The 25,575-nt window shown below is 66.1% G+C and overlaps 1 protein-coding gene across 6 annotated transcripts in view; it reads left to right on the top strand.

Moving 5' to 3' along the window:
• RXRA (retinoid X receptor alpha) overlaps positions 1-25,575 on the top strand; it is a 99,917-nt gene that overhangs the window by 50,972 nt on the left and 23,370 nt on the right. For 4 of the 6 annotated variants that reach the window (XM_022578273.2, XM_022578278.2, XM_089913952.1 and 1 more), the window contains one exon: positions 20,204-20,469. In XM_022578273.2, coding sequence (XP_022433981.1) covers positions 20,204-20,469 — 266 coding nt within the window. Of the gene's footprint in view, positions 1-16,920; positions 17,034-20,203; positions 20,470-25,575 lie in introns of all 6 variants that reach the window. The other 2 variants (XM_089913954.1, XM_089913953.1) reach the window with 1 other exon arrangement.

Genomic DNA, 25,575 nt, shown 5'->3' with positions numbered 1-25,575 from the left:
GTTCCCCCCGCACACTGAGGGCTCTGGACCCCAGAGGTGCCGCAGCCTGACCGTGTGTCCATCTGCCTCCGGGATCCCGCGGACGTCCTGCCCACAGGTGGCCCTCCGGGCCCCGCCCGGCTGCCTTGTGAATCCCCTTGAACCGAGTGCAGGGGGGGAGCCAGGCCATCCTTGGCCGTGACTTTGTTTCGTTTCCTCGAGTCGGCTTGTCCTGCTCCATCCTGTGCCCGGAAGAGAGGCCAGCCCCTGCCTCGTGGGGCCCCTCGCCCCTCGCCTTCCCTCCGGCGGGGGTGGGCCCCGCTGACGTCCGTCCAGCAGTCATAGCAGCTGTAGCCGCTGACGGTCGCTGGCCCAGTGGCACAGCTCCCGCCTTGCTGGCCCTCCTGCCTGCCGCCTCTCGCAGCAGGAGTGGACCTGTTTGCTGTTCCCTGTCCTACCTGCTTGTCCCTGCTGTGCTCTTCCTGGGCCCTTGGCCTTTATTTCCCCTTCTGACCCCGCCACCGTTCACTCTGCCCCCGGGGGTCTGTCCCCACTTCCTGTGGGCTTCCCGGTTCCTGCGGCTGAGGGAGCGGTGTCCATGCCTGCGGACCGAAGGGGGCACAGACTGCCTCAAGGTGGGTGCCCGGCACGGGGGGCTCCCGGGCCAGGGCCTCCCTTGCTCTCTGGCCGCGGCGGCACAACGGGGGAGCCTGAGGAGGGCCCCGCCCCGGATGGTGGGTGGGCGGTGGCCCTTCTGTGTCGGAGGCCCGCTCCAGCCCTTATAGCTGCGGTGTGGCCGCCCTCTTAGAGGCGTTTGCCATGCTCACCTGACGGCTGGCAGGCCCTCAGCCTCCCGGCCGTCACCCCTTCTCGGCCCCCCTGATTCCCGGGAGGTGACACGACACTCCTGATTGATGACTGAGACCTCGGGCCCGGCCTGAACGCTCTGGCCAAGACCCTCCCTGGGGTGGGCTTCCCTGTGTGGCCCCGGCCAGAGCCCGAGACCCAGAGGCCTGTGGCCTGTAGGGTGCCAGGGCCCATTGGCCTACCTGGCCCCTAGGGTGAAGCTCAGCCTCACAGGGGGAGGGCAGAGGTCCGGGCCTGGGTTTGGGGGCCTCAGCGCCCTCCCTGGTCAGTGGGCACACTGGCCTCTGGGCTGGTGACTCGAGGAGCGTGTGGGCCCCAGCTCCCAGGCCCTTCCCTGCACCGCTCCCCGGGGCCTGTGGGGTCTTTGGGATCGGGCTCCAGCCCTACAGGGGCTACAGTTCCTGGGTCACCCGCCTGAGTGTGACCTACCCGGGCCCCTCCTGAGGGCCCCTTTGTGGCCCAGTGCCTGGCCGGCCCCCTCCCCGGTTCCCAGGCCCATCCCGCCGGCCGCCGGCATCAAGTCTGGACTAGTGTGGCGTGTGTGTTCAGGGCGGCCGCCTGTGGAGGGGCCGGAGGTGGCGTGCCGGCCCTGTGAGTCACACGGAGCCTGGGAGCCGGGGCGGCGGGGGCCCGGCCGTGGGCGGGCATGACAGGGCACGCTGCCGGCCTGGCCCGGGGGACTGGGGGCCGGGGGCTGCCTGCGCCTCCTGGAGGAGCTGGGACAAGGCCCAGATCTGGGGTTGGGGTCTCTGAGACCCAGCCTCCCCTCCCCGGGCTGTGCAGTGGGGGGCGGGGCTCCTGCCTGCGGCCCGGCTCAGAGCCTCACACGGAGCAGACGCTGCTCAGGTGCCTGCCTTCCAGGTGGGCAGAGAACCTGCTGGGGGGGAGGGGGACGGGGAGGTGGGGAGGCAGATGGGCACGGAGTCCAGGCCCCTGGGTCGGGTGGGTCGATGTCCCTAGATGTCCAGGGGGCAAGCATGGCAGTGGGCTCAGTTTGAAGGGGCAGCTGCCGCTGTCCCAGGGCACCTCCAGGCCAGACCCCAACCCTCCTGTCCGGCTGGGGATAACGCTGGCCACCGAGGCCTGCTGAACACCTGCAGACCCCTCCCCCCGGGTCTCGGGGGTTAGAGGCCAGAGTACAGGCCTCTGTGGTGCTTCCGGGCCGCCAGTCCCGGGGTTCGGGGGGCTTAGAGCTGCAGGGGTTCCAGGGTCGGCAGCAGCCCCACCTCCTCCTGAGGGTCAGCACCCCGCTCTCCCGCTTGTGGCAGAGACAGCAGAGCCCCAGGGGCAGTGGGCGTGTGGAGGCCCTGCTGTGGGGCGTGGTGCCCACCGCACAGGGCAGTCAGACTGAGCCGGGGCCTGAGCCCGGCGGAGCCTCTTGTCGGATCTGTGACCCGGGCACTGTGTGCCCTCTGAGCCTCGGCTGCTGCTTCTGCAAAGCGGGAGGGCTCCTGCCCTTGAGGGCCGGTGTGGGCACCGCTGCAGGGAGGGAGCGGCCTGCAGGCTGGGCTGGGGCACTGAGGTCCCAGGGGAGGCGGGGCGGCTGGAGCAGGGCAGAGGTTGCAGAGGCTTTGAAGAGGCAGCATGCCTGGGGGCGGGGGTGGGGTGACCAGCCCGGGCTTGGGGCTGGTGTCCAGGAGGACCCGGCCTGTCTGCAGACCTGCCTTCTGGGGCGGTGGGCTCGGACCTGAGCTAGCATCTACAGGGCTGGGGCTCTGTCCAGACCTTCCTACTCTGTCTAGCAGGTGTGAGGAGGGCTCCCTGGAGGAGGTGTCCCTGACAGGAAGACCCAGAGGGGATGACCATGCTGCTCTGAGGGCCAGGCCTGGGGCTGAGAGGGGCTGATGGCCACACCAGCTGGAGCCTCCCGGGGACGCTGGGCTGGGCACCGAGACCGTTGTGGGGCAGATTGGCCGTGGTGGCCCCAGGGCCCCTCTGAGAGAGGGAGGTGGGGCTGGCCTTGGTGGGAGTGATCGATAGAGACCCCTGGGTGAATTCAGGGTTTTTCCAAGGTGTAACGGTCAGCAGTAGGGGTGGGTCCCCTGCTCAGGGCATTGAGGGGGTGGCTTCACGGCGGACTAGCCCCTGACTTCCTGGGCGTCCCTGTGGGCGCCTCCTGGGTGTAGGAAAACAGGAAGAATCAAGTGCTCCTGGTGGGGGGCAGGGGGCTGCAGGTGGAGCCATAAGCAGTCCTGGTGCGCCCACCAGGGAGCCCTCGTCACCCCCGGCCCCACGCCCGCTGGCCTCAGCGTGGCCCTTGGTCTCTGTGCTGCCCCTCCAGCACCCCCCCCCGCCCCCCACCCCACCAGGATGTGAGCGAGAGGGAGGGGGCCGCTGGCTGAGCCAGGGGGCAGCGCCGGGGGCTCAACGTAGCCATGTGGGCTGGTGCCTCCGCCCACCCCCGGCCCCTGCTTGCTGTTCTCTCGTGCCGGCCTTGGGGAGGAAGGAAGCTGAGGGTTGGGTGGTGTGTGTGTGTGTGTGTGTGTGTGTGTTTGTTTTCGCCTGGGCTCCGGGGCTGCTGGCTAGGGCCTGGGCTCCAGCCTCCAGTGCCTTGACTGCGAGGGTGAGGCCTGGGGAAGGCAGGGGGCTGCAGCGGGGCCTGGTGGGCCAGGAGGTAGTCACTGAGGCAGGTCTAGGACAGCTGGAGGGAGAGACAGGCTGCCCCAGAGCCCGTCTGCCAGGGGCAACCCCGGGGCCAACATCTTGGGTGTTGCCAGACTGTCCAGGAGGCCCAGAAGCGGGGTCTGGACCAGGGCCCCTGTGCTTGGAAGGAACAGTAGGTCTCTGGGATGGAGAGGTGCTGGGGGCGAGGGGAGGGACCTTTCAGGCCGCATGCCGACCCCCTTGTTACATCTGGGGGGAAGCTGGGGCTGGGAGAGGGGCAGCCCTGTGGCCCGGGGGGCGGGGGGTGTGATCTGTGGTTTTTCTCTACTTTCTGTGGGGTAGACACTCCCGCCGTGGCCAGCCTGAAGCCACTGACGTGATGTCGCTGAACGCTGGTCGGGAAGAGATGCGCGTGTGAGCTGCTTCAGCCCCCCGGGCCCCCCCCCCCGGGCCCCCCCCGGGCCCCCCTTTTCTGCCCACCCGGAGGCAGCACGTGTTGCTGCTTGGGATTCTGCTCAGCGCCTAGCGCGTTCTGGGCACTCGCTAAGTGTCTGAGCGCCTTTGGCTGGGCCAGCCCAGGGCAGGGCCTGGCTGGTGAGACCCCCGGGGGGCAGGAGGCACCTGGCAGTGCCCAGCGCAGACTTCCGGGCCTCGGGGCCCACGTGGATGTGGCTCGTGTACGCACACGCAGGCCGGGGTGGCAGGGCTTGGGGCATCTGAGCACCCAGTCCTGCGAGGGGACCCCCAGTTGTCACCACACAGGTGGGTCACGTGCCCAGGTTGCGTCGTCACCCCTGAGGCCACCCAGCTGGTGGGACAGGCCCAGCGCCTGGTCAGCTGCACTCTCTCTGAGGGCGCCGAGGTTGGGTCTTCCTGCCAGTGATGCGCCGGCACAGGAGGTGGCACCGTCCGGGCATGGGGTGGTGTTCGGGGGGCCTGAGGCTGAGGGGGCGTGGTGGGCTGGGAGCCAGCTGCTGGCCAGGATGCGCCCTGGGCCCAGCACTGGCTGCTGAGGCAGGATTAAGTCTCTGTTGACTCGAGAGGTGACCCCGCCTGCCACCTGTGGGGCTGAGCACCTTTCCTGCCCTGGTGCGGTAGCGCTCAAGTGGTGAGGCTCGTTGGGCGCAAGTGAACTGAGTCAGTGGGGCTAGGGTCCAGAGGACCTCACAGGCACCTCCCCATCCGAGGAGGAGCTGGGGGTCACGGCTCACCACCAGCCACAGCTGAGTGGGCGTGGCTTGCATCTGTGACTGGGGCTGGGCTGTGATCCTCGCTGCAGGCCGGCCCTCGCCACGCCCCCATCCATCGGGTGAGCTTAGCCAGGTGTGGTCCCGGGCCCTGAACCAGGCAAGCAGGGAGCCCGGAGCTGTGAAGAGGAGTGAATGAGGAATCCCGGCCAATACGGAGGAGGGCGGCAGCAGCCTCGGGACCGTCTGGCCAGGCTCTTGCTAAAATCAGGCCTCCGCAGAGGCTGTTTATGTCATTACCGTGAAAACCACACGTGCACACGGCAGAAACCTGAGACAAATAACATGGGAAAGGATGTCCCATCTCCGTCCCTGGAGCTGGGCGTCCTGGACCCGCCACTCTGCAGTGTGACCCCTGGGGATTTCCCTCTTCATCCTTGATCCCCAAACTTTAGTGGGTTCCGGTGAGTGTGGACCTCCATGGTCAGGGCGGGGTGGGTGGTGGGCCCCCTGGAGGGAAGGGACCTGCCCGGGTCCCACAGCAAGTTGGGTCTCAGGTGGAGAGCGCCGTGCGAGCGGATGGGTGCATGATGGTGGGGTGCGCTGGAGACGCCTGGGGGGCAGGGGAGGGGGGCTGCTGCTGGGCCGGCAGCCGGGTCAGCGTGGGCGGGAGTCCCTGGTCCTTCTGTAGGAGTCCTGCTGGACGAGCGAGGCCGCCTGGGCCCCGACCCTGCCCCACGGCCAGTGCCAGGCCTGGAGTGGGCAGCAGGGTTTCCATGTGCTCAAGTGAGGGCACCGCCTGCCTTCTGTCCGGGGCCGGCCTGGCCGCCAGCTGCCACAGAGCAGGCCGTGTGCAGGCAGCCTCGGCCCCTGCAGCCTGATGTGGACAGTGTTGGTTGGACCTTAGGCCTCCGGGGGGCAGGGACTGAGGATGCCCCACTTGCCTGCCAGAGCGCAGCGGGGCTGAAGGCCGTGTGATATAGCCCCCCGCACCCTCACTTCCACCGCCGGCCCTGGGCTGGGCTGCTGGCTGATGGGCTACAAAAGGCATTCTGTGCCCCGGGAGAATGACCCCGTTGTGTGGCTGGAGGGTGGCCGGGGGCCACGAAGCCTTCCTTCCTTCCGTACTTCCTGCACACCCGCTCTGAGGCCGAGCCCCCACCCGGGGCTTGTCTAGTCCTGTCCAGGCCCTGCTTCCCGGGCTGGGGGGCTCCCAGCGGCTGTCAAGGCCCTGCTGCACCGCCGCCTCTCCCCTGCTCGGCCTGCGCCTGCGCCGTCGTCCCTCCCGCAGGACCTTCGCTGCTGGCGCGTCAGGGTACAGGATGCTCCTGTCGGGGAGCAGGGGGAGGCGTGGTGGGGACCTGAGGGTGGGCGGGGGTCTGTGGCCCCCACGAGTGCTGCTTGGGCTTCTTCCAGCCCACCCCCCACCCCCGCCAGGCCCGCACATAATGGGCGAATGAGCGTGACTGGGTGTGCCGGCTGGCAGCGCGTCGGGGAGCTGTCGTGCCCCATCCCCGCGCCCTCACGCCAGCCTGCAGCTGGGGAAGTGGGCTCGGCCAGGTCTCCTGACTTGCCCACGGCCACGCAGCTGGCAGTGGAGGAGTGGATTTGAACTCCGGTCTGGGCCTTGCCCTCTCCCTCTTCTGGGCCCCTGGCTGGGCGAGGGTCCCATGCGCCGCGTCGTCTGAAGGCTGAGACTGCTCTCAGGTGGAGGAAACGAGGCTGGGGTCCCTGTTCTCCTCTGAGAAGCACTTGGCTTCGGCCAGCGGGAGCCGCCTGTGGTCACAGGTGTCTGGGTGAGGGTGGTGGGCCGGGCGGCCCTGGGAAAGGGGAACTCAGCAGTTCCGGTGGATTCCCAGCTGCCTGGCGGAGACGCTGGCCCTCCCGGGCCTCCTTCCTCACCGGCTTCTGCTGCTTTGCTCGTCCACCGTGCAGCATCGCCAGAGGCCGTGGGACCCTGAGCCGGCGGGCCGGGGGCTGATGGGGCCGCCCCCGTGGGGGGACCTCTCGCCCGCCCTGGCCATGAGGCTGCACCTTCTGGCCTTTCGGGAGGTGGCCTGGCCTGGCGGGCGGGCGACCTCAGGTGGCCGGCAGGTGAGGGCTGGGCTTGGGGGGCACTGGGGGCGGTATGGCCTGGGAGGTGCCTGTGTCTTGTCTGTAGGGTGCGGTGCTCGTGGTGACCGCGCCGGGGCGGGGGGATGCGGGGGACAGGTGGGGAGAGCCGGGCCGGTGCTGGGTGTCTGCACAGAGTGTGCCTGTCTAGGGCCAGTCACGGCTGCCCAGCGCACGTGAGGTGCCCGGCTGTGCTCGACGCATCTGGTCGGGGTCCCGATTCTTGCCCCCGGCCCGAGGCCGGGGCTGCTGGGCTCTGGCCTGCCCTGGGTGTCTGGGCCAACGGGTTTTTGGGTGGGGAAGGGAAAGGGGCTGGCTCTTTTCCTCTCCTTGCCTTGAGGCTCCCTGGAGGGCCTCTTGGGGTCTGGCTTTTCAGATGAGGAAACTGAGGCTGGGGATGGCGGGGACTTGTCTGGTTGGAGGGTGTGGTGGACCTGGACCATCCTCCTGGGTCTGGTGTGGGAAACGTCCGCTCTGGGAGCCACAGGCACCCTGTGATGAGGCCGCACGGGGCTTGGGCTGCCCGGAGCCGGCCCGGGATGGACAGATGGCCCTGGACCCGGCTCGCCCCTGGGTCTTGACTCCGGCTCCTGTGGTGAGGGGTTTGTCAGGGAGGAGGCCTGCAGGGAGGCCAGAGGCTGGAATCCCAGCGGGTCCCGGTCTCCCCCATCGTGCTTATGGGGGGCCGACACCTGATTCCCCTCCTGGCCCGGCTCACGGGCCGCTTCCCTTCGTTGGGTTACAAGGAGCTCCATTTCTTCATGCTCACCCTGAGCCGGGGCTCGTGTGGGTCACTCACTGACCCTTCACCGACGCCCCTAGGATGACGTGCTCCCCTGTGCCCAGGTTCTGGGGGAAGCCGAGGCCCAGAGACGTGAAGTTACTTTCCCAGGGCCACGCGGAGGTTCAGGGGAGGGCCTCCAGCAAGATGTGGCAACCGGGGTGGGAGCCGGGACCACCTGGCTCTTCCAGGCGTTTTAAAGGCCTTTTGTGATTTGTGAACGTTCAGCCCCCCACGTCTCGGGTGCCTCGCCTGCATCTCCCTGGAGGGGGCCGTGACCTGGCCTTCCTCACGCCGTGTGGAAGGTGTGGACGCCCGGCAAGGCTGCACTGGGCCATCTCCGGGAACCACTTGGTGTTGGAGTTGGGACCCAAAACGAGAGAACACTGCAGCCGGGGGCGCTGGGCCGTCTTGACTGGGGGGCTGCCCACCCTACCTTGCCCTTTACAAGCCTTGCCCACGTTCTGCTCGGTCAGGATTTCAGGGACGGGCACTCAGGGTGTGCTTGTGTCCTGGGGCCGGCCCTGGGCGTCTCTGGGCTCGGTGTCTCCCATCCTCCCTGAGTGACCGCGAAGGCTCACTCCAGGTCTGAGTCTCTGAGCCCGAGGTTCCTCACAGGCCCCGTCTTCCTGCAGCAAAGAGCTCTGTGGCATGTGTTTTGGACTGGGGGCTGTGCCTTCCTGTTCCGGAGGCGTGAGTGGGGGTCTGCGTTCACACCCCTCCGGCAGCTCTTCCTCGAGGGCAAGGACTGAGCACCCCCACACACGGGGCCCTGGACAGGCCTCTTCAGCCCTTGGTTTTGGTTTCCTTGTCTGTAAACTGAGCGCAGGAAAGAGAATTTTCCAGGTCAGTTCGTCTCTTGACGTGACAGAACATTTAAAATCATCTAAAATTACGTTCATACAGAAAACATCCCGGGCTGTTAGGCCAGGCTCTGTGCTCGTAGGGAGAGTGGGGAACGTGTTGACTTCTTTCCAGAGTTCTCAACTGGAAGCTGCGTATGTGTACGAGGGGCGCATTTTGGTTGTTGCAACCCATGGGAGTGTGACGAGGGGTCATCGTGGGCATTTGGTGGCTGGGCTGGGTGTTCTGAGTGTCCTGCCGGGCATGCTGCCTGTCTCCCTGCAGGGGATTGGGACCGTTATTCTGGCCACACACAGGAAATGAGAGCAGGGTATTTTTGGGTTTCTCTGCGTGGAGCATGCACCTACTTGGCTGATAGATGGTGGGTTGATTTTTTTTTTTCCCATTGTCTCCCACCTATAGCATCTCTTGCTACCACTTTTCGCTTTTTCCACTTGTCCTTCTCTGGGAAATCATCCAAAGAGGCCTGTTAGCGTAGTGGGTAACATTGAGTCAATAGGCTCTGAGCAAGGGCGTCTCCTTGAGCCAAACGCGTGAAGTCTTTTAGTTTCTGGAGTTGCTGTTTCGCGTGCATTTGGCTTTCTTAGTACCTGGGGTCTTCCCGTGCCTGGATCTGCAGCCCTCCTGGGTCTGGGTAGGCGTGGGTGTTGCACTCGAGGCCTCTGACAGAGTGAGGTGGTACTTTACTGTCCTCTCTCTGACGATGCAGGTGACAGCTGATCACTCGCGGGGCCAGGTGCTAAGGGCTCCCCAGACGTCCAGCGGGCTGTATGTTCCCAGGAGGGACTGAGCCCTGCTTCCCAGGCAGCTCTGTGGACTGCGTGCGGGTTTGGGGAATCGGGGTGGGTTTGGAGCTTTGGAAGGCATGGTTCTGGGTCCCCGCTTCTCCTTGTCAGGTGCTGAGGGGCACCCCCCTCCCTCCGGCAGCCATGAGAGCTGGAGGCTGCTGCCTGCCTGGTGTGTCCCCCTAGGCCTTGGTGTTGCCCCATCCCTCCAAGCTGGGCCTCACCGAGCTCCAGCACCCCTGGGCACAGGTCTGGTCACTGAGGCCCCTCAACACGGCCCTGCCGCTGGGAGCACGTGTCGGTCACCTGGCTGGTTGCGCGGTGGGCAGCCCCCAGCCCCCATCCTGTGTTCAAAACCGCACGTGGTTCACAGTCGCTGGAAGCTGTCGGCAGATATATTCCCAAGGGCAGGAGCCAGCAGTGGAAACATACTTTCCCAGATTCCCTCCCCGCATTGACCCTGACCTCGGCCCCCCCGGGGGTTGCTTGTGGTCGTTGGTGAAGCCGAGAGGGCCTGGAAGGGACACTGAGGCGGCGGTGCAAGGGCAGAGGCCCCGGCCCCAGGTGGCCGGAACAAGGTGGGGGGCGGGCTTTGGAGTTTGGGGCCTGTGGTGGGGAGCCATGGAAGGTTCTGGTGGTGACTGAGTGGACGGTGGCCATACTGCCAAGTGACCAGTGCAGGGGGCGGCCATGGGAAGGGCACGCAGAGCCAGTGGCTGGGTCCTGGCCACAGCCAGATCTGAGCTTGGCCACCTGAGGCTCTCGTCTGTACGAAGGGGCTGGTGGGTCACTCCCGGGGGGTGGTGCTGTGCGGACGGAGGTCATGGTCATCCGGGCCCAGGGAGAGACTTTCCAACTGTCAGTCTGTCCATCCCCCTCCCGCCTGGAGGCCCTGTGGGCTGGGTGGCCGGGCTGGGTGCTGCCATGGGTGCTTGCTGAGGCCCCATCTGGGTTCTCAGGGCAGGGGGTCATGGGGCACGGATGCTGCCTGTTACACGTCCACCCTCGCGTCTGCGGGGTCAGCTGGCTTGTCCCCTCTGCTGCTGTAGCAGCCCCTGAAAAGCGCCTGTTGTGGGATGAGAAGGTTCTCAGCCTCCTGGCCGCTCCGCCCCGGCAAGGTGTGTCAGGAATGAGGCCTTAGGTCGGAGATCTGGGGACGCGGTTCAGTGCTTTGTGAGGACGGGGGTGGAGGTTCTAGGGCCTCCTGGGCCTCCGTTTCCTGGTGCAGAGTCGAACCCACTCTCCTGTCCCTGCACTTGCTGGGGGCCTGGGGGCGGGGATGAAGGGTAGACCCTGTCACACAGCAGGTCCCCAAGGGGTAGCAGAGTCGCATCTCAGCTTGGGAACCAATCCTGCCAGCCCCGTGGGCCCCCAGCTGAACCCGCACAGTGGCGACACGGCCCAAGGGGGTTCAGAGGCTGGTCCCCCCGCCCCGCCCCGCCCCCGGAGGCTGCCCTTTGAAGGAGGGGGCCTCTCCAGAGCAGGGGAGAGCCGGCTAGGCTGCAGGCCCTGCTGCAGGAGTGGTGGGATTGGGGCTGCTGTGCTGGTCCGAGTGGGAGGTGCCCCTCCTGCGGCCGAGATGGGGAAGCCCCGCTCCAGCAGGCGGATGTCCCGTTCTCGGTCTGTCTCATGGGTGAGGTCCTGTCTGCTGTCTGCAGAGCCCCTGCCATCTGTGCCTCCGCCCACGACGGCACCAGCCTGGCGACCTGGCTGAGCCAGCGCGGTGTGGGTCAGCCTCTGCTCAGGGCAGGACGCTGAGGGGCCGGGCTCTCAGCACGCAGCAGTCGGGGTCTCCGAGAGCCTGCCGTGCGTGAGCCGCTCGGGAGCTGGGCTGGCGCTCTGCCCTCCAGGGTCTCCGGCTTGGCCCGGCCCCGCCCATTGTGCAGCCCTGGGCTACCACACGCTGGAGGTGCCAAGCATCCGTGCCCACATCCGAGAAGTGGCGATGCTCGGAGGGCAGTGGGAGGATTGGGGACGCCCCGGGAGAGGCCAGCCCACGCCGGGCCCAGAGGAGGCGGGCCCTGATCTCTCCCTGACCGCTCCACACTACTGGGACAGGTTGGCCACCTGGCACGGAGCCCCCCGACTCCAGCACAGGTGGATGGGACACCGGCGAACTTGGGCCTGAGTGTCTGCAAACATGTTCCCGACGCCGGCAGGGGCTGCGAGAAAGTTAGAGAGAAAAACAGCTGTAGTGGGGGTGGAAAGCACAGGCGTTCCACGACAGAGCCGGGCCGCGGGCCCCTGAGCCAGCCGGAGCGACGCGGCTCAAAATGAAACAAGCGTCATTCTTTTCCTGTTGAAGAGAAACTGCCTCAGCCAGCCCACGGGCTCGGGGCCCCCCACCACCCAGGCTGCCGTCGAGCAGGCGGGGTTTCATCAGGAATTTCCCCCCCTCTCCGCGCCCCCCCACCCGCCATCTGGGCCGGCGCCCTGGAGGTGCTGGGGACGGTTCAGGGGTGCTGCCTGGACAGGAGGCTGCGGCACCCGGGAGCCCCTGCCCGACCCCGGAGAGGTGAGCGTGCTCCCAGCTCCCCGTGCCCTTCGACCCCACGGTGGGCGTGCCTGCTGGCACCGGGTCCGGCCTGGAGCTCTGCCGGCCACCCAGGCTGGCTGCGGGGGCTCTGTGTGAGAGTGAAGTGTGTTGGGAGTATCAGGGTGGAGAGCTGGGTCCTGGTCCCCGGCCGCTGACTCCGGCTCTGGCTTGGGGAGTGCCCCTCCCTCCCTGAGCCCCTTCCTCCTCTGCAGGTGGGACGGAGCCATGCCCACGTCCCCAGGCTTTTCGGAGCCCCTGTGATCAACGCTGGCTCGGGGCAGCCACACAGGAGCTGCTTGTTAGACTCTAGCTCTGTGTTCTGGAGCCTCTGATTTCACTGCGGGGTCAGGGCGGGGGGGGGGGGGGTTCCCAAGCCATGGGGCCGCCAGCAGGCCGTGGGTTTGGGGATCTCCATTTTGCAGAGGCCGCGGTGCTCGCGGCATCACACGCAGGTTCACTTGCCGCTGGCTCCCCAGCTGCTCTGTGGCCCCGTCCTTCTTGTCCCTCCCCCCTTTCTGTGCCTGTGCTTCCCCCCTGGGGATTCCAGCAGGCCTGGGGGTCGGCTGCTGCCCCTCCCCAGCCTCTCCCCCGGGCACCCCGTGTTAGGCCACTGAACAGGAGGCATGGCCCAGTGGTCCAGCGGTGGATCGGGGTCGTCTGCCTGCCATGCCCGGGGGAGGGGACGGCCCTGCAGGGGTGCAGGCTGGCCTGCCGAGGGCCTCCGGCCACGGGGTTGGAAACCAGCTCTGGGGACTCTCTCTCTGTCCCTTGGCATCTTTCTGGGCGGGTGGCCCTGTGCTGCCTCCACCTGGCAGCCCTCCTGTGGGGGGGGGGGCTCCTTTCTGGAACCAGCTGGAGGGAGTGTTGCTGGATGGGGCTGAGCCGGGCACTGCCTGTCAACCGTGTTCTCCCGACTCCTTCCTTGGTGCCAGCTGGGCTGGCCTTTCGCACCTCTGGGACCCTGGGTTGGGTGGTGGTCCAGTCAGTGAGGCTAGTGAACGCTTGGCCCACAGCCGCCTCTGGGGCGGGGAGAGTGGGGAAACCTCCCCTTAAAGTCAGACGCCTTGGAGTTCTCCTAAAATGACCGGCCTCGTGTTTGGGGGCCCCAGGTGGTGGCTCTGTGGCCTGCACCCTGGGGTGGTCACCCTGCTGGTTGGATGGAGGAACAGCACCCGAGTGGCAGCCCGGCGCTGGGTTGGGTCTCAGAGTCACGTTGGCACAGCTGTCATTGCCAGTCCTGACCGTGAACACCCCCCCCAACCCCCAAGCTTCCCAAGGCCTCTGGGGACAGGACTGCCAGGGACTGGCTCTGCCTGTGGCCACCTGGCTTCTCCTGAAAAACCGGCCGTGCCCCGAGGTCCAGGAGGCCCTACAGTCATGGGGAAGGGGGCGGGGAAGGTGGGGAGTTGACCTTTCCTGAACCAGCCTTTGGGGCATTTGTGTAGGGTGCAGGATGGAGCCAGGAGGGAGGTGTCCCAGTAGCAGGCCCTGGTCCCCGTCACCCTGAAGCTGTGAGCGGCTTCTTCCTGTAGCACCAGGCGCGCGCCGCGTGGCCTGGCGAAGAGGGGCGTGACGCAGCCAGGGAGCTGGGCCGGAGGAGTCCGGCCCCAACCTCCTGGGGGTCCGGCCAGGGTGTTCCCTGCACCCCCCAGGCCCCTCTCCCCGAGCGTGCTTCCGTAAGCTGCGGACAGTTAGGTAGTGGACGCGGCTCTGGGACTCAGATCCCTCCTCTGTACCGTGGTGGTTGGAGCGGTGCTACCCCAGGTGCAGCTCAGCGCCTAGGGTACCGCCAGGTAGCACCCCCCTCGGACATCTGCCTGGGTGCCACTGGCCTGGTGGGTGGTGGTAGCGCCCACCGCAGGAATCGGGGGAAAGTGGTGGAGACACGTTGGTTGACCGTCGAGCTGGGCCTCGTGTGAGGGCTGTGGCCGCAGCCCTCTTGGACCGTGAGCTTCTGGAGGGTGGGCGTGGGGGGGCAGCCTCCTGCCAAGACCCTGGCCCTAGCACCCCAGTGCGTTGGTACCATTACCCCTCAGCTCTCTCCTGGACCTTTCAGGCCCAGGCACTGGCTGGCTGGTCACACGGAGCCCCTCCTGGCCCCCCCTTTCCTCCCGGCTGTGCTCCCCACTTCCCTGACAGCGGCCCGGTCACGGTGCCCCCAGGCTGTACGAGTGTGCTGGGTGAGGGCGGCTGCCGCCACTGCCCGTTCCTCCTTCCGCCCCTCACCAGCCCTGGCCGGCTCAGGACGGCCATCAGAGCCCGAAACATCGTCCGTTTGTCACCTGTGGCAAAAGCCATTCAGCGTCACCATCCGCCTCTTAGGGCTTCAGCCTTTTGTCTGTGCAGGGAGCAGGGCAAGGGGTCCCTCAGGTGGTGATGATGGTGGTGGAGCCTCTGTCCACCGGGCCTGCAGCCCCCAGTCACTCTGGGCTCCCGAGCAGCCCTGAGGTTGCTGGAGATGTGGTGACTGTCCCTCACCCAGCAGTGTCCTGCCTGTTCCTCGGCGTCCACTCTGCCTGCCCCCTCCTGCCCCCTTCCCCTCGGGCATCCCCGCCTGTGTCACGGAGGGCTGGGTAGGGCGGTGCCAGGAAGCAGTACTTGGGAGAGGCCAGCTGCTGCTGTCCATGCGGCCTGGGGAGGGGGTGGAGCCCCTGTCGGGTGACCAGTGGGCGTCTGTGAGCGGTGGGGTGTGGGGTGAAGGAGGTGCATGCCTTGGTTCACCCTGCCCCTCCTCCTCTCTCCCCTGGGGTCTGGGCAGGTCTGCGCCACCCTGGGCTCTGGTGTGGAGCTGGGACCTGAGTAATGGTCCCTGCAGGCCGACGGATTGCTGGGCCTGGGTCCCTCCTGGCCCATTGGGGGCTTCTCCGTAGGCGCCCCTGAGGCTGCCTGCCCGGTGGGCTCCCTATCTGACCCTGTTCTGAGGCCCCAGGCTCTTGGGGGAGAGCCGGAGGCAGGCGGGAGTTTCTCCTGATCGTGTGTAAGGGCTGAGCTGACCTGTGTCCTCAGCGGGGGCTGAGATTTGGGGCTGGGGGCATTCGTTGGGGAGAGGGCAGGGCGACCCCAGAGGAGCTGAAATTTCAGGCTAGGCCACCTGAGCTGTAAACTGACACTGGGCCAGAGGCAGTGAGCTGGCCATGCCCCCTGGGGTTGGAGGTGGTAGGTCCACCCCCTGCAGGCACATGGCCTGCGCTGGAGCCCTACCCTGCAAGGGCTCGTGGGGCCCATCCTGTGGGTTGTCACAGCAGCTTTTGCTGTCGGCGTACCCATTTTACAGAAGAGGAACCTGAGTGGTGGGCGTTTCCCCACCAGGGCTGGCACACCCCTGTCGGGGGCACGTCTGTCCCCCACCCCCTGCCGCCGCAGTTCCTGAAGGCCCCTCACCCCATGGAGCCTGTGGACGCCTCCTGCCCCACCCTCCCCTGCACCAACCACCCCGAGCTTCCCCCAAACCCCGACCGCCACGGTGCCACCACAGTCCCCAGCGGGCTGCCACTTCTCCCTCCCCTGGGCGGCAGGGGAAGCAGTCCTTCCGGAAGGTGGGGTCTGGAGGCAGGCGTCCCAGAAAGCTCCCGAGGGCTCTCCAGCACCCCCGTGGTGGGGTTTTGGTTCGGGGCGGTGGGGGGGGGGAGCGGATTTGTGTTCATTCTTGTCAGGGTAGGGAGCTGGCACCCTCGGGGCTCCCCTCCCCCCTTTGTGCCCCTCTCCCCTCCTGGCCCCCTCTCCCACCTCCGTGCTGTCCTGCACGGCCCCCTCTGAAGTTCCCGCTCACTCCAGCCCCACGGGACTCCTTCCCGTGCTCCTTCGGTTGGACTGCCTGTCCCTCCCCTCCCTCTGCTGGGCTTCCTGCTTGGCTGGGCTCTCGACCCCAGTCTGTGGCCCGCCCGGACCCTGCCCTGATCGGCCCTGTAGGTTCAGAAGGGCCGCGGAGGAGCCCTGAGCTCCCCTTTCTGAGAGTCGGGGGTTCCCTGGCTCCCGAAGAGGGGCTGGAGATCCAGGGGCTCACCCCCGCCCCAGCCGGGCAGCCTCAGCGGGGTTGGTATTTCCTGCCACCTCCCCCGCCTTCCCAGGCTGTCTGGCAGAGACCAGAAAGGAGTTGGTGGGGGTTCCCCCGCTTCCTGCTGGGGGTTCCGGGGTGGGGCGGGGGGGCAGGAGGGTCCTGGCGGGCATTCTGGAGGGAGCCCGTGCAGTTCAGGACTGTTGGCGGGGGGTGGGGGGGCGGGGAATGTCCCTTCCCTCTCTCAGAGGGACCTCAGGGCCCACCTGGTTGGCCACTCCTGAGTGGTGGCTGTAGTTTCTGCTTGCATACAGCTGTGACGGGGAACTCACTACCTCAAGGAGCAGCCTGTGCCCTTGTCAGTTACCGTGAGAACATTCTTTATTTTAACTTTACTGAATGTAACTTTTCACACCCATATACTCTGGGGGCCCAGGGGTTTACTGCTCTCCTGCTCTGGGCACCGAGCATTCCAGGGCATTCCATCTCTGCTCCGTGGCTTCCCTATCTGGCCTCCAGGTATTTGCATTTTAGAGTCAGTTGGCCTAAAACGCTTTTTGTGCCAAGGGAGAGATCTGTCCATCACCTCTTCCACGCAAGCCTTCCTGAACTGAATCTGCTAGCTCTTTGAAGTCCCTTTGCCTGTGTTGGGGCTGCTGGGATGTCCTCCTGCCTGGACGGGGGCCTGTCTCTTGTTGGAGGTCCCTGTGAGCTCCCGGGCCATGGTCTCCTTCCGTGGAGTCCTGAGTCTCACGGATTACTGCTGGTCCCCAGGGGCATGGAGGGTGTAAAGCGGTGTGAGGTGCTGGGTTCAGGCCTGGCGAGGCCCGGGTTCTTGGGCGGCGGTGGGGGGGGGGAGGAGTCGGCAGTTGGGTTTTGCCCCTCCCTCCGAGGCCCCGTGCGCCCCCTTGGGTGGGGAGAGCTGGGTGTCAGCAGCTCCCAGGGTGGGGTCTGGGCCTGAGCCTGGTGTCCTGCAGCCCAGGATCAGATAAGCGTGTGGTGACCGCTGGTGACAAGTCCCCTGCGAGTCCAAAGTATGACTTCAAGAATAGCGCCTTATCGCATCTACTGTTTATCAGTGGGTGGGGACAGATAGAGGCCCGGAAAAGGCAGAGGCTGCGTGCACGTGGAGGGCAGGGCGGGGCCTCTCTGCGAGCAGGGGGTGTTTAGGCATTTTTCCCTTTTCCTCCTAACGTCCCCTTCCTGGCCAGACTCCAGAGGACTCCAGAAAATACCCGCTGCCCATTGTCACCCAGGCCCCAGGAAGGTGTCTGCTGTGGATGTTCTGTGTCAACAGGAAGGGCCCAGAGTGGGGGTCGCTGAGGTGGGTCTTGGCCGGGGTGGCCCCTCCCAGGGGCTCACAGTCCCTGGTTTGGAGCAGTTGCTGTACACGTGACCCTGGGGCTCAGAGGATGGGGGCTGGGCTCAGGAACCGGGCCGCGACCTTTGCATTTGGGAGACGGGCCACACGCAGAGGCTGGAGGCTGGTGCCCCTTCCCCTGGCCCCCCCCTTTTTACCGGAGGCCCCCTGCCCCCCTGTACCCGGCTCCTCCTGTCTTGCCCAGTTTCCTTCCATCTCGTTGTTGCCCTCCTCACGGTTCCCAGAATTGAGGGGCTGCAGAAGCTTTGGGGTGCAGCCTGGTAGCTGTCGGTCTAAGGAGCCACTTCCCTCCCTCCTCCCTTCCGGCCAAAGCTTTCTCTTGCCTCTCCCACCCCTTCCTGCCAGGGAGCAACAAACAAACAAATAATCAAGCAGCTCAGGCCCCATAGGCCCAGCGTGGACCTGGGGAGCCTCTTCTGCAGCTGTGTGAACGGGAAGCCCGGCTCCCCACACCCCGCAGGTGTAGCCGGCCCGCAGCAGAGGCCCCGACAGGCTCTGGGCCCCATGGCGCTCCCGGCTGCACTCTGCCCCTTAAGGAGAGCAGCCCTCGAGAAGTCCCCCACCCCGTCCTCTTCTCCCATTCAGAGCCCCCCAGTCCTCCCAAGATTTCCGGGCAGCGGGTGGAGGTGAGGAAGCTGTGAGAATCCCGGAGTGCTGTCTCCCTCTTGGCCCCAGACCCCCATCTCGTTCCCAGAGGCTGGGGAGAAGAGTGGGCTGCTTCCCTAGGGTGGCCAGGCCCTCAGGCTTCTGGACGCGCTGCTGGGGTTGGGACCCCTGTCCGATCGAGAGCCCCAGCAGTTGCCCCCCGTGCTCTCTGGTGGAGGTGTCTGCAAAACGGATGTAGTAATGTCCATCTTGCTTCCCTTGCCCTCCCCGCCTGAAGTCGGAGGTGTGCTTCTCGGGACTGAGTAAAGGGGAGGGGCCAGCGCTAGCCTGCATCCTGCAGGGTGGGCTTGGACAGGGACCAGCTGGCTCAGGGTTCCTCATGCAGGGGTGGTCAAGGGCCAGGTGAAATGGGCATTCCAGTTGTCCCAGGGGCCTGGTAGAAAGAACCGTGGCTGCTCGGCCTAGGGGCAGCTGCAGGTTTTGGGGTGTGTGCCTGGGTAACTTTTGCACCTTCCCTGTGCCCGTTTCCTTGTCTGTCACAGGTGGGTGGACAGGGTCACAAGCATTCCGTGAGGTCAAGGATGTGCAGCCAGACCTTGTGGGTGCAGGGAGCTTAATGACTAATAGGGCTGGCTTGCAGTACCCATCTCTGCCAATAGGTGCCGCCATCTGGTTCTGGAATTTTAAGCTCTTATTTTCAAGTTCAGTGAAATGGTTTATTCCCAGTTCTGTGAATGGCAACGGTTTCAGACGGATCAGATGAGGCTCTTTTGCTGGTGCAGTGGCAGGCAGGCCCCCACTCCCTGGCAGGGAATTCTAGGCCCCCTTCCCGTGCCCCTCCTCCCTCAGAGGGCAGGCAAGGGAGGAGGTGCCCAGCAGGCTGGGGGCTACAGGATGGAAATGGGTAAGTGCTCCCAGAGAAGGGGGTCCCCAGGGTTGGCAGAGCCTCCCATGTTCCTGCGGGGACCACCCCACCCCACGGGCTGGCCACCGCCCAACACCTCCATGGACAAGTCCACAAGGCCCTGGAGGAAGCTCAGCTCTGGCCTGAGTCGGGTCTACCCGGCCCTGACTGTTGGTAGCGGTGTCCTGCAGCTTGTCCCCGAGACTCAGTTTGCACCGGTGACCAAAGTGGGTGAGAGGACTTGGGGGCGATGCACAAATAAACAAGGCTTCTTCCTGCTCCAAGCCTGGCGCTCAGGGACCGCTCGGGGCACGGCCGCTCCGAGGTTCAGGCAGGCGAAGTTCTCCTGTGGCTATTGGGTGGTGCAAGCAGGGCACGTCCCTCAACTTGGGGGTACGTGGACGGGGGCCGCCCGATCACACCCGTGGCCCGCTCGACTTCTCAGAAGCATGTGTGATCACTGCAGGCCTGGCGGGAAGGGCCCGAGAGACCATTTTGCAGATGGGAAGGCTGAGGCCCACTGAGGGGGCGTGGCTTGCTCAGGACACCCTGCCAGAGGCCGGACTGGACTAGCTGTGGCCTGCAGCTCTGACTCATGCTGCCTTGTTTGGGCCTCTCTGAGTTCCCCACGGTCTGCTCAGGCCCCAGGGCAGTGGATTCACCCGGAGAGCCTCCTTCCTGGGGAAGCTTCTTGTTGAGCCCTCAGGGTAGGGAGGGGAGGCCCAATTAGTGCCTGGTGGGGCTTTGAAATCCCTGGCATGAAAGGCTGGTGTGTGGGAGGTCCCGGCCTCTCACTGCCGCAGCCTCTGTGGGTTGCCCGTCTGCAGGCTTGGTGCACACCTGGGCCCCCTCCACCAGGCCTGCCTGGAAGCTCCCCTGCCTCAGGCCACACACCACCAGGCCTGGGCACACAGGAAGCTGTATTCTTTGGGGCCCCATGAGGTAGAGGGGCCTGGGGGCCTGTTGTCTTGGCCACCGCCGCTGGGGTACCTGAGCAGGCCCAGGCTGTGTGCTGGGCCTGCCCTGCTGTGGGCAGCGGTAAAAACACAGGGCCTCAATTCCCCATCTGTAAAATGGGATAATAGGACCGCCGTGTACCTCCTAACTCCGTGCGTTCATCTCCACTGAGGACATGCACCGTTTCTGCTATATAGTGGGTGTTCTGAAAATGTCAGCCTTCATTATTTTTATTATCCCCAGACTTTCACCTTGACCCCCGGAGTAGATGGGCAGAGGGGCTGGCAACTCCCGGCCACCAGGCATTCCAGGTGGACAGGCCTGGGGTGCTGAGGGTTCCAGGGGCAGCCATCTGGCCTCCCTGCCCAGATAGGCATCTGAGAGCAGCTGTCAGCCTGCTTTTCCGGCATCTGCCTGGGGCCCAGCCTGAACCTTAAAGTTGGGCCAGGTGGGGCTGGTGCCTTGGAGGGGAGCTCTGGGCATGGCTGGCCTGGCCTCGTGTTGCTGGGGAGCCGTAGGATGGCAGTGGGGGTCCCTTGCCCTTCCACGGCCTGGTGTGGTAGCTGTGGCCTGAGGGGTAGCGGGCCAGGCTATATCCCTCAGGTGTGGATTCCTGACTGGCCTCCTGTGGCTTCTTGTCTTACAGACTTCTCCACGCAGGTGAACTCCTCTTCCCTCAACTCCCCCACGGGGCGCGGCTCCATGGCCGCCCCCTCGCTGCACCCCTCCCTGGGGCCCGGCATCGGCTCCTCGCTCGGCTCCCCGGGACAGCTGCACTCGCCCATCAGCACCCTGAGCTCCCCCATCAACGGCATGGGCCCGCCCTTCTCGGTCATCAGCTCCCCCATGGGCCCCCACTCCATGTCCGTGCCCACCACACCCACACTGGGCTTCGGCACCGGCAGCCCCCAGGTAAGTGCGGGGGCGGGGCCTGGACCAGAGGGGCGGGGCCTGGCTTTACCCGCATAGTCCTGTGGACCCTGGGAGGCAGGTGCTGTCACTTCTACCTTTCCTCTCTGGAAACAGTGTCAGAGAGGCAGCCTTCGCCTGGGTTTGAGCTCAGGTCTGGCCGGCTCCTGCACCCGTGGCCCTCGGGGGTCAGTGACCAAGCTTCCTCGCCGGCCCTCTGTCCCAGCGAGGCCCCCTCCAGTGCGGGGGGGACCTGCCCCTAGGACTCGGAGCTCTGTAGGGTGGGGACTCCTAGGTCCTCAGGCTGAAGCCGCCTACCTGGAGCCCCGTCGTCCCCTGGCCTGCCCTTCTTGTGCCCAGGCCCGGACCCTTCCCCACACGGGGTGTCTCGGTGCTCCCTGCCCCGACCCCCAGGCTCGGGCAGATGCTGCCTCCTCGGGGGTGCCAGGCCCGAGGCTCATCTGCCAGGCTCGGTGGTCTCTGTGGTCGTGTTTGCCCAGATGCTCCTCTGAACAGCCTGGCTTTCGGGGTTGGGTCCAGATCAGGAAGCTGCTGGCACCTGGTGGGCCTGACTCAGCCAGTTCTTGCCGTGGGGACCCCCGAGGCCTGGTCCACCCTCCCCTGGGCGCTTCTCGTCTGAACCCCTGCAGAGCTGTCCTGAGTGCCCAGGACCCCTGCTAGGCATCTCCTCTCCTGGCTCTGGGGGTTTCCTGGTGGATTTCTCACTGGATGCCTGGGAGATCTGCTGAATCCCAGGGGTCTTCCCTCTTTCTGGGGCTCAAACTGTCCTTTTGGACATTGGTGGGACCCCCTTTGCTCTGAGCGTCGTTCAAGTCTGGGTCCGGCTCTCATCCCCGTAGAGGGAGGTCCCCTTAGAGGAGGGCTCCGTGGGGGAAGCTCTGGGAGCTGTTTCCACGGGGTTGCAGGACAGCGGCCAGAGAGGGACTCGGGCGCAGGCTCCACGGCCCAGAGCTGCCCACGGAGCCACGCTGCCTGCAGGACAGCCCTCCCCCGCTCCATCGGCTGGGCCTGTCCAGAGCTGGTCTTGGTGGAGCATCTTGCTGGCTCTTCCGGGGCCACCTCATCAGCCCCTTTGTGCCTGGAGGACGGGTGCGGAGGAGCTCGGGCCTCAGGTGGCCCCTCATGTCACCTGTCACCAGAAGCAGGCAGTAGGCCGGAGGTGTTGGCACGGGGGTCTTGGCTGCCTTCCTGGGCCCGGCCGTGCTCTTGTGAGCGTATGGCCGCCACACCCTGACGATGCTGCTCGACGGGAGGGCACACGAGGGCTGGGCCTGCACCCTGTCCCCTGCGAACCAGGACAGAGGCTGGCTCCCAGGGAGGGCCCCGTGAGGCTCCTTGCTGGCCCCCGGGCCTGGTGCCTGCCCTGCACACCCCGCGGGCAGGCGTTCGGCAGGAGCCTGGGTGTGGAGTCTGGAGCAAGGGCTGTGCGGGGGCAGGGCCCGAGGGTGGCAGTGATGCCCCCTAAACCTTGAGGGAGCCTGGTGCCCCCTGGCACTGGTAGCCCGTCTGGGGGCAAGGGTGGGCGGTGCTGGCGAGTGGTGGTTTGGGGCCACGTCCACCCTGTTCTCTGTTGTTCCCTGCACACAGCCAGGTTCCTGGCACACGGTGGGTGCTTGTTGAATGCAGGTTGATTGTGAGCGAGGGGCCGCAGGTCCCGTGAGGCTGATGAGGGGATGAGGGCGGGAGTGGAGCTTAGGAGGGGGTGAGGGTGGGGAACAAACCCCGTGTGTCCCAGACGTTCACGGCTGCCCTTCTGGTCAGCCGTCTGCCTGTTCCTCCGTAGGTCGATCAGGCCGCAGTTTGCTTAGCCGTGGTCTGAGCCCCGTGCGCGGCCTCAGTCCCCCTGACCCCTGCCTCCACCCCTGCCCCCGTAAATCCTTCCCTGGGCCCTGAGTTCAGCTTCTAGGCTTCAGCAGTTTGTCTTGGAAACCTGGGGTTCCCCAGATTCATGGAAGTGTGGGTGGAGCTCGAGGGGGACATACCCCCACACCCTGCCTCAAAACCACAACCGCAAAGTCACAGGGCCGGAACCAGTGAGGCTTTCTGACTTCTGCTGTCAGGGAGGGCCTCCTCCTCGACCCCACCCTGCAGGGAAATGGAAACGGCGCGGGGGTGGGTCTGGGCAGGGCCAGGCTGGACCTCAGGTACTGTTGCCGAGTTGCCCCGCCTCTCTCCCCGGGTTCGGGGGCTCCATCAGCCCAGGGAACATTCCCCACCACATCCCAGAGCCCGCCCACAGGGCCTGGCACGTGTGGGCGCCTCAGTCTCCTGGCCTCACCAGCCTGGCGAGCCTCCCTGGAGCAGGGCCTGCGTGGTCCCTGCCTGTTCTCACTGTGGGCACCACAGCTGGGAGGCCTCTGTGACGGGGCGTCCAGCAGGCCACGTGTGCTTCATGGCGTTCGCCACCTGCCTTGATGGGCAGATGGAGGCCAGCGGGGCCAAGGGCCTGCCACCCCGTCCTGACCGTGGGTGATGGGCCTTACCAGCATGGGCCAGGAAGGAAGGGCACGGTGGGCGTGGAAGAGAGGGGCGGCGAGGAGACCTGGGGGGCCCTGATGGAGCCGGGTGGTTATTTCAGTAAGTCTTGTAGGCTCTGCGGGAACTGAGATACCTGCCAAGGATATGAAAGGGGAAATGGGATGGGACCCCCATTCTGGGCACGCCAGGGAGTCTTTGGCCTCCAGAAGGGGCTGTTGGTACCCCGGGTCTCCTAGGACACGGGACGGAGTGCAGGAGGGGAGCCATCCCCCATAGGTGCGGGGGGGGGGCTTTGAGCCCACGGTGGGTGGGTGTGCGTGTCTGGCAGAACAAGGCACCCCGCGCTCTGTCCTGGGGGCTGTGGACCAGTCCAAGGCCCACCAGCTTGGGGCTAGGGAGGGAGAAGGGCGACCCCTGTCCCCCTCAGCCTTGCCATGGCGGCCGTGCCAGGACCCACCAGTTGAGGCAGAGAAGGGAAGTGGAGGCCCCAGGCCCAGGGTGAGGATGGGGCTACAACCAGCCTACATCTTCACACACGTGCAGGGTCTCCTAGGGCTCCCCAGAGCCTCGGGGCTGACTGCTGTGCCCACGGGAAGGAAGCCTGAGCCCGGGAGGGCAGGGATGCCCTCAGCGTGTGGCCTGGGAGCCAGCTTGGCCACGACACTGACCGTGACTGACGGCTCCATCCATCCTGCCTGCAGCTGCTTCCCTGGTGCTGCGGCCTGCCTGTTTCCTTAGGGGAGGCGCCGGGCCCGAGGGCCTGCACGTGGGGGCCTGGGAGAGAGGACAGGTGGCCCCTACCCACCCGGCATGGTTTGAGCAACCACAGAAAGAGGAAACGCCCAAGCTCCCCTCCTCGGTGCCGCCTAGCGGATCCAGAGCCGCGTGGAGTCGCGGCCGGGCTCCCGCAGCCCGAGAGAGGCCTCGTGCCAGCCTCCAGCCTGCGCCCGCTGCTCCCACGCGCCCAGTGGCCCCTCAAGGCCTGCCCCCGGCCCCTGCTGCTGAACCTCCACTCCCGGCCGCACGGATTTCCTGCCCTTTTCCCAACAGTCCTTTGGTTTCCCCACCTCCAGACGTCTGCTCCGGGCGGGGCGGGGGGGGCTCTGCCTGGGACGCCGCCTTCCATTGTCCGCGGCCCAGCTGGCCTAGCGGCGGCCCCCGGAAGCCCGAGTGCTAATGCAGAGGCTGCACCCCAGGCTGGCTTCGTGAGCTCTGCTGTTGGCGCTGCCCGTGAATCACTCCGTTGCCCCAATGGCAGCCCTGGGACGGAGGCACTCAGCTTTCTCCAGTTTTTACGCGAGGAGCGTCAGGCCCAGAGTGGTTAGATAATTTCCCTACAGTCACACAGGGAATGGAGGAGGCAGAATCCCGAGATAAGCTGTGGCCGTCCCGCCTACGGCCGTGGGCGAGCTCCGTAGGCTGGGCAGGGCTTGTTCCTCGGGGCCTCGGGAGCCTGGCTGGATGCTCAGTGGATGGTCTGGTGGATGGGATCACTGAGCGGCTCTGGGCCGGCCCGTCCCCTGGGGCCCCGGTTGTCCCTTCTGCAGTGTGCGGGGAGTCCCTCAGCGCTTGTGGCTCCCAGGGGCCTGAGCTCACACCTGCTCGGCCACTTAGCCCCCATGGGCTCTCTGCAGGTCCCCTGACCTCCCTGAACCTCTGTGTCCACTCTGGAAAGGGGAGGGCAGCTCTCCCTGCTCACTAGGGGCTTTCCACGTGACAGGTGCCGTGCATAGTGGCCCTTAGCAAACAGTCAGCGCCCCTGCTTAGTTGAGGCTTATCTGGGAGATGCTCCTGAAGCCTGCAGGTCCTGCGGGGGCGGTTGGAGGTGTGGGGTACGTGTTCTTGGGTGCAGTGGGGTCCTCTGGACGCCCTCTCGCCCCACCTCCTGCATCTTGACAGCCCCAGGTGGCCGGGGCTGGCCTCCCGGCCTCCTTGCAGCCCCCTGCGAGTCCCGTGGGGTTAAGTGACCTGACAGAACCACAGCCCACCTGAGCAGAAGAATCCAGACCTGTCCAGGGCTGGAAGAATCCCTGCAGGCGCTGGGGCTGGTGTGAAACAGCCTTTGGGATGGTTTGTGCTTTGAGCACCCGGCTCTTCCCGTCCCGTGAGAAAGGGGGATGGGAGTAGGGGGTTGGGGGCCACGGGAAAGGAAGGGGGTGAGGTTCCCTTGTGCAGGAGGGGCCCAGCCTGGGGCTACCAGGGGGCAGCGTGGCAGCTGCTGTCCATCCAGAGACATCGTAGGACCTGACTTCCGCCTTTGTCAGGGGTTTGCAGAAGTCGGGGTGCTGGGGGGCCGCCCAGCTGGCGTCCTGGTGCCTGTGGGGGCCGGCTGGCGCACAGGATGCGGCGGGAAGCACCTCGGGGCCCTTGGCGCTGATGGGAGAGCTGGGGTGGGCGCAGCGGAACCAAAACTGCTGTGTCATTGCAGCCGCTGCAGCTGTTGCCAGGGTGACCGGTGAGCTTCCCACCCTTCTTCCTGGAGCAGTGTCAGGATGGCGGGAGGGATGGAGGGGGGTGTGTGTGTGTGTAAGGGATGTTGTCTCCTCCCTCTCTCCTTGGGTCACACGATCCAAGACCCCGACCCTGCCTGCCGAGGCCGGGGCAGTGTGG

This window comes from Delphinapterus leucas, chromosome 6, assembly GCF_059928025.1.
Source record: "Delphinapterus leucas isolate spDelLeu-1000000601 "Yukka" chromosome 6, BTC_Dleu_Yukka2, whole genome shotgun sequence".
NCBI lineage: Eukaryota > Metazoa > Chordata > Mammalia > Artiodactyla > Monodontidae > Delphinapterus > Delphinapterus leucas.
The sequence above is the reverse complement of the archived record's forward strand: the minus strand, read 5'-3'. Positions and strand labels throughout refer to the sequence as shown.